General features: G+C 41.3%; 1 protein-coding gene across 1 annotated transcript in view; it reads right to left on the bottom strand.

The window, feature by feature from the left end:
• Positions 1–5,250: 5,250 nt before the first annotated feature.
• npy2rl (neuropeptide Y receptor Y2, like) overlaps positions 5,251–12,189 on the bottom strand; it is a 93,417-nt gene continuing 86,478 nt past the window's right edge. The window contains exon 9 of the mRNA XM_018663244.2: positions 5,251–11,652. Within this exon, the coding sequence (XP_018518760.1) occupies positions 11,071–11,652 (582 nt within the window). The 3' untranslated portion in view covers positions 5,251–11,070. The remainder of the gene's footprint in view (positions 11,653–12,189) is intronic.

The raw sequence follows: 12,189 nt of genomic DNA, 5'->3' as shown, positions 1-12,189 counted from the left end.
GGCGAGTATCTTGCATTTTCGCATTCTGGGTTTGCGTACCTGCTCACCAAAGTTTCACAGAGAAACAACAGTTGAGTGGGAATGACAGAGGCTCCATTCTGCCTGTTACAAGTCAGTGAGCCATCAATAATTCTGAAACTGTTGTTTTAATGCAAAAAGAGTTACATAATGTTGCTTTAACAGAGCAATTAAAGATTTCCCACTGAGAGAGGAGATGTAAAGATCCCAGCAGAAATCAGACGTCCTGCTGTGTGAGTTAGTGCACACACATAAACAGCAGCAGTGACATGTTTCCTGTTTCCTATGGCAGTAAACCAAGCATCATAACCAGGTGTGTCATTAATAGAGTATGAGCTTCACCATGTTATTAAACTCATCTCGTTTTAATGTTTTGACTTTTGTTGCTTCACGTGTTTTCAGGTCTCACTGAGTTGTTTGCCAGTTTTTTCTGTGTTTTTTATTTCAGGGATTGATACAGGTTTTGGACTTGCCTGTGGCTCAGTTGGCCAGCCGATGTTGTTATTGTTCCCTTTCAACCACCAAACTGTCACCGTTCAATTGTTGTGAAAGCTGTTTGTTTTGAATCACTGCCAAAGAGAGGCCATTATTTGGTTTGGTTTGTGAGTGTGTGTTCCTGTACCTCATGCTCATTTCAAGTGCTAACAATGAAGCTATTTCTATAACAACTGAGCCTGCTGATGAAGGCCATGATATGTGGCTAAAAGCTCCAAAGAATGCTTAATCCAAGGTCAAAAGTTGATTAAATTCAAAAGACAAATTAATCTGACAAACAAAATTTTATAGATTTTTCATACAGAGATTTTCCTAAATTAAAACTAATCTGTGAGGTATTAAAACTGAAATCATCTGATAAAATGTCTGATCCAGCCTGTCACATTTCTCTTTTTTCCAAAGAAAACAGTCTGTCACTGTGTCACAGGTAACTTGTTGATTTCTCTTTTGATTTAATAATCTGATTCATTTCCTCATCTCAAGCCTTTTATGAGGATGTTTTCTAATCTGCTTCTCGTTATCTCGCCTGCACAAAAATGCCTTTCATATCATTAGTAGCTATTCAATCAGCCATGTTTAATCACATCAGTCTTTGTTTATTACGGCTCAAACGCATCTGAGATTGCTGTTGATGTTTCAAGAATAGCAACCTGAGCGCTACAACAAAACCAATTTCCTCTGCTGCATAGACGGCTGATGCCATTCTTTTATAATTCTCAAGGTTTCTCCTTTTTTTTAAACCAGATGTGACATGAACAGAAGAGCAGGACAAAGCTCTGCAGTTTGTCCTTGTGGCAGAGATGTAAATGGATTTTTGTAAGTAATGATTAAAATACCATTCACTCCTTCAACTCAAGGATACAGAGCAGAATCTCACAGGCCTAGACCTTTCTTTTCTCTACTTTCACTGATTTAAGCATGAACTTACAAAAAACTATAGGTATTAAGTGCCAGCAAATAGTCAGTTTTTACAGTGAGACCTCTGAAGTTAACATGCTTTCAGGAGCATAGTCAGTAAATAACATGAAGCTGACTGTTTTGTACATAATTTTGTTGGAGTAGTGACGAAGAGAAGATGAAGGACTGGAAGGAGTAGAATTGTATATAAGTATGTGAGATAAATGTATTTCAGTCGAAGCAGAGGACTTACCGTCCAACAGACCACCAGCCATGCTGTCAGTTCACCTAAAAAAGAAGAAACAGACAATGAGGATGAGTGAGGGGAGGTGGTGAAGCTGGAAGACTGAAAGAGTTAGAGAAGGATCCAGAGAATAAAGGAGAAGAGAAGAAGAACCAGGAGATCTGTCAGAGATGGCTGATTGTTCAGTTACCAACCTTTAAATCTGTTGACCCCCCTTGAAGCTGCTTCACTGATTTTAACATCTTGTAGAAAAAGAACGAGGCGGTTCACCATCTGAGCAGGATGCCTCCTGGATGATTTCCTGTGCAGGTATGGAAGGACACCTAGGACAGACCCAGAGCAACACAGTTATCACAGTGAGTTAAATAATAACACTTCTCAGTTTCATAAGATCTGCCTTTAGAAACGTCCAGACCTTGGTATAATGTGGTTTTTCACAGGATTTTCTCCCTTAGTTTCTATATAAGTACAGTTATGAGGAGATGTATGGAGATGCATCCTCCTCTCCTCAGTCCTAAGCTTCTAATTTCTCTTGCAACAGAACAAAAGCGTCAACTCTGCATCCTCAGATTTGATAATCACCTCTCCTCTGCTGTATTTGTTTACAGGTCCCAAGACAGCTATTCTTTCTGTCGGCACAAAACATTACAGCAGGTCAAACCAGACACGCTCATCGTTTTAAATACATCACTTTGACCAGTTCTCTCGATCCACAGACCTTTTTATTTTCTCCTTCACCAAGTTAAACACATACTCATGAGAAATCCCTCTGCATTGTCATAATATACACCCAATAATATGTCCTAGTCAAACCAATCCCACCCTGCAGCCTTGTATTTCAGTCCTGCCGGCTGAGACATTACTGTTCAGGATGAAATTGGAATCCAGTGTTCGTTTGTGGGGGTCAAAGCCATTGACTCTGTCCCCTAATACCAACCATTATCCCATCAACTCAAGTCAACAGGGAATATTCGGACTGAAATAAGCTATTACTCTCTGTGTCCCCTGTGTAAAGCCCCCTGTCTCTCTCCATCTACTCGCCCTCTTTCCTTGTCATTCACTGTCATCATGTTCCACCTCCTCGTATTTACTGCCCACGGTTTTGCAGTCGATAGCTTGCTCCCTCCGGCTTTATTTTCCTTTTCCCTGTTGTATCTCTTTCTTTGACTCTATTGTCCATTGTGTATTTTCTCTATAATTTCTTTCTTTCTTACAGCAGCCAGGAACATTGACGTAACAATTACTCTCAGGCCTTCCATTCTCATGCTGATTTAACGGCATAACAATCAGTTGATCCAACAGCAGGGCGATACAAAGCTCCTGCATAAGTGGCCCTGCAAACACCTTAACTTCATGTGTGTTATCCTGGTGTTTTGGTGGTTAAATATAGTCACTACTGTGAAATATCTGAAACATATTCACTGGTATATCTTGATATGTACATTCAGTCACTGTGTCTTTCCAACACTATCAGTTCTGTGTGGGTTTATTTCAGTTCTGCTTCTCTGAATGACCATAGATGGTGAGAAGAGAAGCTCTGGACCTCATTAGGAGCATAAACTCTGAACTCTTGACCCTGGGGATCACTGATGCTACATTTACGCCATTTACTGCTCTGCACTACTCCCTAAAACTGAAGCTTTTTGAAACAAGGATGCAGACATCCACGTTCACTTCTTTTCAGTCACAACATACTGTATCTTTCCCTGATTCATCAGGCTCCTGTCCACGACTACCACAGGTAGTGAAGTAGTGGTTTGAAATTCTCTACATATGGACATATTTTACTACAGTGACTCTGGGGCTCCATGTAAATCCATCAAATCTAACACGGCCAGCTGCTATAGGAAAATGAGAGCCTCCTCTCAAGCCTTTTAATGCTCATCTTCTCTCAAGTCAAATACTTGGGTCTCTGAACAGGTAATCTTAATCTCTATCCATCTCGTTGAACAAGCAAAGAACGCGCTTTTGCTCAGTGGATCTAATTTCCAGAGTCGTGCCTGAACGCCACCTCGCCTCATCCTTCGCCCCTATGAACCGCAGAGATTGGAGTTCGTCTGTGGATACGAGGAGACGTTAACTGTAGGTTCGATCAGGTTCATTGTCCATCACAGTGGGAGTCTTGTGGGTGAGTGTGTATGAAGAAAAAGCTTTGGTGGATGACTCACCCACTGTGTGTTTGTGCAAATGAGTCATCCAGTCATTCAGCATTTATTAAAGTGAAGTATTAATCTGCACACGGTGGAGTTGTTCTGCAGACGTTCATCTTGACCTCGCAAATCAAGCTGCATCTTCAGAAATCTGCAGGCATGACGGCCGAATTGCCGACTGCTTAATTTGCTCTTTTGGCTCCGGAGAGACACAATCCTTAACTTCATATGCAGTCTCATTATTTAAACTGTAGGTGCGTGGGACATGTTTGGTACAATGGCCACAATTTTGCACCGTCAGCCTTCAGGAGCTCCGCCACAGCAGGGGAGAGCAACTTGCTGTACAGCAAAGAAGTTGCTGAGTTGCTGTATAGCTGCTCATTCACTTTGTCCAGATCATTTCTCCATGAATGTCAATTAATAATGGTCTGACATATGGAAGTCCAGAAGTGACGATATTTAACTCTTCACTGATTCATCTCATGGAAATGTAATTAAATTTGGACATCAACTCTCCAATGATACGTTGAACTTGCTGAGCTAATTTTTGAAAAATTGAAAAAAACAGAAATTGGAGTCATGGTCTAACAGAGATTTAAAAAGTGGAGTATATAAATTCTACATCCTTGATCTGAATCCAGTCGGGGACCTTTGCTACACATCATGCCTCTGTTTTGTTTTTTTTTTTCTTATGTGAAGCACTTACTGTAAAATTGCTTTGTTGAAACATGCTGTATCCTACAAATAAACCTGCTGTCAAATGCAAAATCCAGAATTTAATTTAGATTTTTGCGCATTACGTACAGCTTGTAAACTAAGCACAGTAAACTTGACATGTAGCACATAAAAACAAGATTTTTTTAAGCTAATACCATTATCAAGAATGAAAGTTGGATTATTATCTTATTATTTTTCTGTCCATCACATTCTTACATATGAAAAATGACGGTTTAATTTAATAATTTAAATTCAATACTGGCATCTCTGAACTTCCATATTTTCTCTAAATAGTCTTAAAGGCTTAAAGATCTGCCACAGTTAATAAGGGAGGTGTTTGTTTCCTCACTTATCTCAATATATCAAAAATTATCTCATCAGGGTAACGATTACTGGGAGAGCTGAACAACAGATTTAGGATTCTCTGCTCTTACATTTATAAACAGTTGGAGGTTTTTTGTCTTGTCCTTTACAACACAGCAAGATAAACTAATTGTGACTGAACATCTGTCACCTCTAATGAGAAAACAACGTTGTTCTGCTTTAGTACATCACACCTGGAGCTGCCAGATGGGATCCAGTGCCAGCATGCTGTGTTGAATATTTAGATGGATGTCAGTTGTTGTGGACAGTAGCATGTGTTAAATTATTAAAGAAACTTAGGTGGTTTACAATGTGTAGTAAAAAAAATACTAGATACTATAGAGAACGGTCCTGCAGCTGCGACCCTGCTTACTGCTTGCTGAACTGGACTAAACATTTATTTCTGACTTGTTTATGGCTAAAGTTTCTGAACTCTGAACTTTCAGCATACACACATGCACACACAGTAAGAAAGAGCCCAGAGGCGTTTTTGTGCTTGAGAATAGTACATCGGTTGTTGGACACAAGTAAAGGCCAACCGTTTGTGCTTGGTTACAGTCTTTCACACACTCAATATTTACACAGAATTACACAATGTACAACATTACAGCCATGTTACAAAGCAGTTTACATTCATGTTTAATAAAGGTCAGGCAGCATCTGCGTCCTGTCACAAACCTTATCAGAACACATTATCAGTGAGGAACTGAATAGGCTGATAATCTGTTAAATTCTTCTCCTCAAATGAATGAAATCGAGCTGAAAAGCACACAAGGAGCATGTAAAGGAGAGGTCTGCAACATTTTTGATGTCATCTTGTTTGCTTCCCATCCCAAAAGTTATGAAACTTGATTCACGTTTGTAACATAAACTCATTTATTTATTTTGTCAATGGGGATAATTTTACTACCTCTAATGCTTCTGCAAAGAGGAGAAACACTTGCTAGTAGGCACTAAGGAGCTAACAAGCAGGTATTTAAGCAAGTTAGCGAGTTTATTAGCTTGGTTACACCCTCTAGAGAGCTGAAGTGAACCCAGAGGAACATTTTAACTAAAACCATTTCCTATAAGACCCTGAACACTGAGGGTTAAACATCATCTCTTGACAAAAGAGGCTTTTAGACGTCAAAACTTACAGCTACAAAGTTGAAAAAAGAACATATGGATAAAAAACAAGTTAGTACAGGCTGCTGTGCTGGTACATTTTCCACGTTTGTTCGACTTTTTAGGCATTTCTTTTTTCATTGAATGTGTTGGAACCCTAGTTCTTTAGTCACACTCTAATTAGGACTTGGATGCTGAACACTATCTGAAAGTTTAATAATTGCTGTAACTCTGCAGTTACCTGAAAATGGCTTCAACCCTGGTGATTCAATACTTATTACCAAAACTGCACCTTGGAAGATGCAGTTGGCTTTCCAGGCTTGTGCAAACAGATATTTTCTAACACAGTTCAGCTTCAACCAGTTTTTGTTCATTCAAGCCTTTAAGTGCTCCCATGAATTGGACTTTTACTTTAAGAATCCTGGATGTCCCAAAATAACTCCCAATTCCCAACTCTATTGACAAGAGTGAACAATGATGTCTCCATGCACTGCATTGTGGGACAGCTTTGGGGATTCAGAGCAAACCAGATGACATCAAACTGCCTCTCTTATCCTCCATGTACGTGTAACGCTGTTCAAAATTCAACTGTAAATCCGGGGATTTTAACTCATTGAACTGCTGTCATTGCACTAAAGCACATTACGGTTTACTACTAAAGATACTTTTAAAATTTTGCCTAGAAAATGGTGGATGTTTTGGTGGATACAGTCAAGTGCATGTAAAATATCGAGTAAGAACAACATTTCAGCTGTTTTGGAATAAAATCCTTCATTGTAAACTGTACTCAGTCAGACCAAAATAAAATAGACATTTCATATAGTTATTATCTGTCTGTCCTTAGAGAAAGACTCCATTTAGCTTTTTGAGGCATGCATTTTATAGGGAAGGAGAGTGGAGAGGAGACAGACGAGGGGCTGAAACGAGGACAGAGATAAACAGCTGGTAAGGTTCAGTTGGGGGGGGACAGAGGGATTGTGGGATTGCGGGTTGGGCGAGGCAGTGACTCAGCTCAGACAGAGAGAGAGTATCTGCTGATTGAGGGATTTAAAGAGGAAAAGACAAGAGAGGAACACACAGGCTAAGTCCAAAAAAGATGAAGGATTTTATCTGCAGGGTGTCTGATCCCCTCTTACGACACCATTTAAGCTTCAGTCTCTTTCTAATCAGTTTCCTTATTCCTCCATTTATTTAAGAGTTTTAAACTAAAACCTGCTCTAATGTTAATTCACGATGTGCAAAGTGTTTGTGGGTCGTTACTCAGCCTGCTGTGTTTACACAAAATTAATATGTTGACACAGCTCCTGCCAGAGGAAAACGGAGAGCTGTAATTACAATATGGCAATTAAAGTTTAAACACATGAAGTGACCTGTGGTAATAACATTTTGAACAATGAATTTAATTTGCAAAGTGAAAATTAAGACCTCGCTGCAGAATTTTTTTTGTGTGAGTGTGTGAGACTTAATTAGCTGATAAAAAAACAAACCAAAAAAAAAAATGAGGAGCTACTGAAACATAGCTGTCTCTTATACAACAGTCCTTGTCTTATCACAGATTGTCCAGTTCAACTTGTTACGCAGCAACTACGCCCTAGGACGGAAACACACCTAACATTTTCTATGAGAAGCTCGTGAGCAGCATGATGGGATTGTGATGGACGAGAGACGGGCAGGTAGTGTGTAAAGCCAGGCTCACACTACACAATTCTGACATGCTAGACCTTTTCTGTGGTGGGTGTCTTGGACCACCCAAGATGCCACATTGCCACACTGATTAAGTCACACTACAAAGCCTGTTCCTTGTTCCTGACATTCGTAAAGTGTTGGCCATGACAACATTGTGTTACAATTGGGCTGAATTTGACAGAGAAAAGGTGGACATTCAGCATACAGTATAATTTGGAATAAATGTTTTTTGGGTCCCACTTCTTAATAATAAGTTGTTTTAGAAGTTGTTGGTTCTAGGTTCTGCCTCCTCTGTGTTTTACAAACCAGGACCATTTGGTTATATGTGACACTGGGACCTCCATTTTTATGATCTGTTGGTTCAGCGAGTGCTGTTGAGCTGTGAGACAAACAACAAAGTGGTGGAAAGAAAAGCAGAACCATGATAAAAGTAAAGTTCCTGTACAGTAGAGGAAAAGGCATCTAAAGCATAGGTCTTCAAGGGTCCATCCAAACCCTAGGACCCAAGACTCGACCTGGGACCTGTACAGATTTGGTTGCCTCTTTCCTACGGCCAAACGGTTCTAGGTCGGGTCCCATTTGATTGCTGCAGGTCCTAGATGATAGCAAAGCAGCAGTGACAACAAATGAGCTGCATTTGTCATCCATCACCTTGACTTTCTTGGCAAGGAGGAAGGATTACATGCATCCCAGCCGGGCCCAGGAGAGACAACTACTGACTTTATTAGGTAAGACATGAGTTCAGGTCTGACTTTTCTTGGTTCTGCATAGGCCTGGGACTAATAAAATTATCTGGTTTGGTTCTGGGTGGTACATTTCCAGGTCTTTTGGGGTTTGGGTACAACTACGTGCTTTTATAATAGTTAATAAATTTAGTACATCACTTGTGAGCCAAGAACAACTTTTGGGTTGCCATGTTACACTCTCATCTACTCCACTGATCAGGATGAGCCAAGATAATAGTGGACTCAGGCAGGGTACTGCATTTTGATCGGCAGCTTGATGGATCTGCCCACAGGAGGCCAAGTTCGGGGGGATGCGTTGGCGTGTTGGCAGTGCCTCGCGTGCAGCTCGCTGGCATCCGTGTGAAAGCAAACTGTTTGGATACAAGCAAAATAAATGAGGTCCATTTAGTTTCTGGCCACAGTTTGTGTGTGTTTCTGCCCTCAGGCTTCAGACAGATCTCACACCTGAACCCTTCACCTAAATTTATCCCTTAGATTGGCTCAACTTTCTCTGGTGCTATAAATAGACATAGACAGGGAGTAATTCAGTGCTACTCAGATACCTTTAGCTTGAGAGTCTTTTTCCTTTCTGTCTCTGGGCATTGTTGTTGTGTTGTACAAGTTTGAAACAAAAAATGAGTGGCAGTGGTTTGGAGTTAGACTCTGCAGCCTGCTCCTCATCTCTTCTTGAGGCTCCAGGCTACATTGGCTGCTATAAATATAACACACCTGAGTCTCCCCGCCAAACTGTTGGTGCTCAAGTTGAATTGTGCGTAATTTAGGCCCCAAATTTCCACAAGGTAAAAGAATGTGAGGAATAAAAAAAGACAATATCTCTTTTAAATCTTTTAAACTGTCCTGAGTGTGACAGTCTTATGGGACATCAGCTGTAAACTGTGCATGTGCAGACCTTTATTTTTCTATCTGACAGGAAATTAAGATGTGAAATGTACAAAGTCAAAAATAAAATATTGATTTTTGGAGGCATTCTGAAATTAATCTCTCTGTAACAAATATAATTTAATATTATTGGAAAGAAAGATATCCCTGAAATGAGCTTCAATGTGATCGATCATATTTTAATTCTCTTTTTGTGCTGATTAACTTGTGTAATGAAACTTAAAGTCAGTGTGAATCACCCTTTAACTAAACACCAGATAATTAGTGAAGTTAGTCAGTGAAGGGTGTGAAATCTCGGCTGCAACTTCATTTCGTTCTGCTGACAGCTGAAAGAAACTAACCTGCCAAAATGAACAAAAAAGACCAAATCATAGTGAAATAAACGACTGGGGCCTTTGTTTTTCAAACATTCATCTGTCTGCTTGTAAGAGGAGATCCTTCCTCTGCTGTTTCACACTAAATTGGAGCCTGTTCATTTGAGATCTCTCTCCTGCAGAGACGTGTTGCTTTTTTTTTTTGCCTCATTATCCCACATTTCACTCTTTTCCTTCCTCCCACTGATCCTCTCATTTCTTTTTCCCTTCTGTCCCGTCTCTTATTCCTTTGCTCTCTGTCCTTCATCTACTATAAAAAAAGAAAGAAAAGAAAAACAAAGCATTTCCCTTTTAATCTGAGTCATTTGTATTTCACCACCCTCTCCCTCTCGCCGTTTCCCCTCTCAGTCATTATGCCTGACATTTTCCATTTGTCCAGCTCTGTCTTTTCTGTTTTACACTCCTACATCTGGCTTTTCTTTGTAGGATAATCCACATTAAACACACATTTTCATCACGTAACAGTGTCTGGAGATTTCACAAAGCTTGCATCATGCATCCTCGTCCTCCTCTGCTCCGTCCCATCTCAAGAATCCGTTTGTTTTGTTTTGTTTTTTTTTTGGCCTGACAAATGCCTTTTGCACGGTTCCCAGCGGGCCTTCAGTTTTGTACGCTTTTGGAGACCGTGGGGACAATCAGCTCCTATTCCTGCCCCTTAAATCTTCGCCGTAAGGTCACATGTTCAGGTCTGTCTCCGTGTCCTGGTGCGCCCCTTGTAAGCCACTCTGGGTTAAATGTACAAGCTAGATGCTTCACATGTGGAATGAGGATGGAGTAAAGCCCTATTTCGCCAAGATTTGTGATGAAGTCCAAGGTCATCGTTGAATCAGTTTTTTATCGTCAGCGTCAAGGAAACAAATCTTTTCGAGAAATGATTCAAGTTTCCCATTTCATGTCTCCATTTTTTTTTTTTCAATTAAGTGTACGATCGAAACAAACCTTTTCATTTTTTCGGTCTCACAAAGCTGAATGTCACTAGAACAAACCCCCCCCCCCCCCGAAAAAACGTCCTCGAAGTCACGGTGAGGTCACATCCTCAAAGCGACGGTGTTTCGATTGGTTGAGGAGAACTTGACTCATTCAGCAGCTCCTCTTCTGTCATTCTTCTTCTTCTAATCCCTGCTCATCTACGCTATTTTTGGGCCTCCAAAAAACTCTTTAATCCCCCCCATCGGCTTCCTCTCACTTTCTATTTTCTCTCACATCTTCATCTCCCTCTGTGTCTGTCTTCATGTGGAATCTCGTTTTCTTCCTGCATCCATTGTCTTCTGGGGAACAAAAGATTTCCTGACAATGATTTTCTTTTCCTTCCTGCCTCTTCCATCTCTCCCCATCATTGTCTTGTCATCTCCCCCCTCCTCTCCATCACCCTCTCCATCACCCCCTCCCTCAGGCTCTCACACATCAGTGGCATTCAGGCGGGTGGACACCACATCCTGGGTTTCAAGCACTACCTTCTTCCCCCTCCCTCCCCCACCTCCTCCCCCAACTGGGTGAATGCTGTCCAGCCGCCCGCTCCTCCCCCTCTCACCCCCTGCCCTGCGACACTTGAAGACGGCGAGGAAGGCGGCGCGGTAGTTGCGGTTCATCCAGCCGTACAGCAGCGGGTTGGCAAAGGTGGAGCACATGGCGACCACATGGAAGACGGTGTAGAGCAGGTGGAAGTCGCGCATGTCCAGCACCGTGCTGTCGATGTCGGTGGCCAGCTGGAAGGCGTGGAAGGGCAGCCAGCTGACGGCAAACACCACCACCATGGTCACCAGCATCTTGGTGGTCTTGCGGCGACGGCGGTGGCGCTCGGAGCCCGCGCTGCTGTTGCCGCCGCTCTCCGCCGGGCTGACGTGGCCGCGCAGTTTGGACCAGATGCGGGCGTAGGCGAAGGAGATGATGGACAGCGGCAGGAAGTACTGCAGGATCAACATGGAGATGCTGTAGACGGTGCCGTCCGTGCTCTTCCCGGGCCACTTCTCCGTACAAACCTGGGACAAGACAGAGGACTTTAGATTACATTATCAGATTACTCAGATATAAACAGTAGTTTATATCTGAGATTAATTTAGATTTCGTCAGGATAAAACAACTTTAATCACTTTTATATCAACAATTAAAACAAAACTTCAAATGAATGCTAATGTCTTTGCTAACAACATGTCAACCCTCGAAGATAATTAAATAAGATAAATAATAAGATAATAATAATTAAATTCAGTTAAAAATAACTTTTTGGTAAGTAGTCATTTTTCCAACAGAGAATGCAGCAAATAAAATGGTCTGAATAAACAGAGTAAAACTAAGATGATGTAAAGAGGAAATGTGGGGGAAAATGACTTTAGCAGCATTTAGATGGAGGAACTGAAAGAAGAATAATGGCTGATACGAAAATATAATAATGTGTTTAGGATGGAAATGAAATGTGTTGAAACATGAAGGAAGGAACTAAAAGGAGTGGAGGGGTAGAAGAGCGAGGGAGTATGGAAGGAAATGAGGAGAGAGAGAAAGCTTAGGAGAGGAAGTGA

Source organism: Lates calcarifer, unplaced genomic scaffold, assembly GCF_001640805.2.
Source record: "Lates calcarifer isolate ASB-BC8 unplaced genomic scaffold, TLL_Latcal_v3 scaffold_37_80, whole genome shotgun sequence".
NCBI classification, from domain to species: Eukaryota; Metazoa; Chordata; class Actinopteri; family Centropomidae; genus Lates; species Lates calcarifer.
This window is presented reverse-complemented; position numbering and strand designations above follow the sequence as displayed.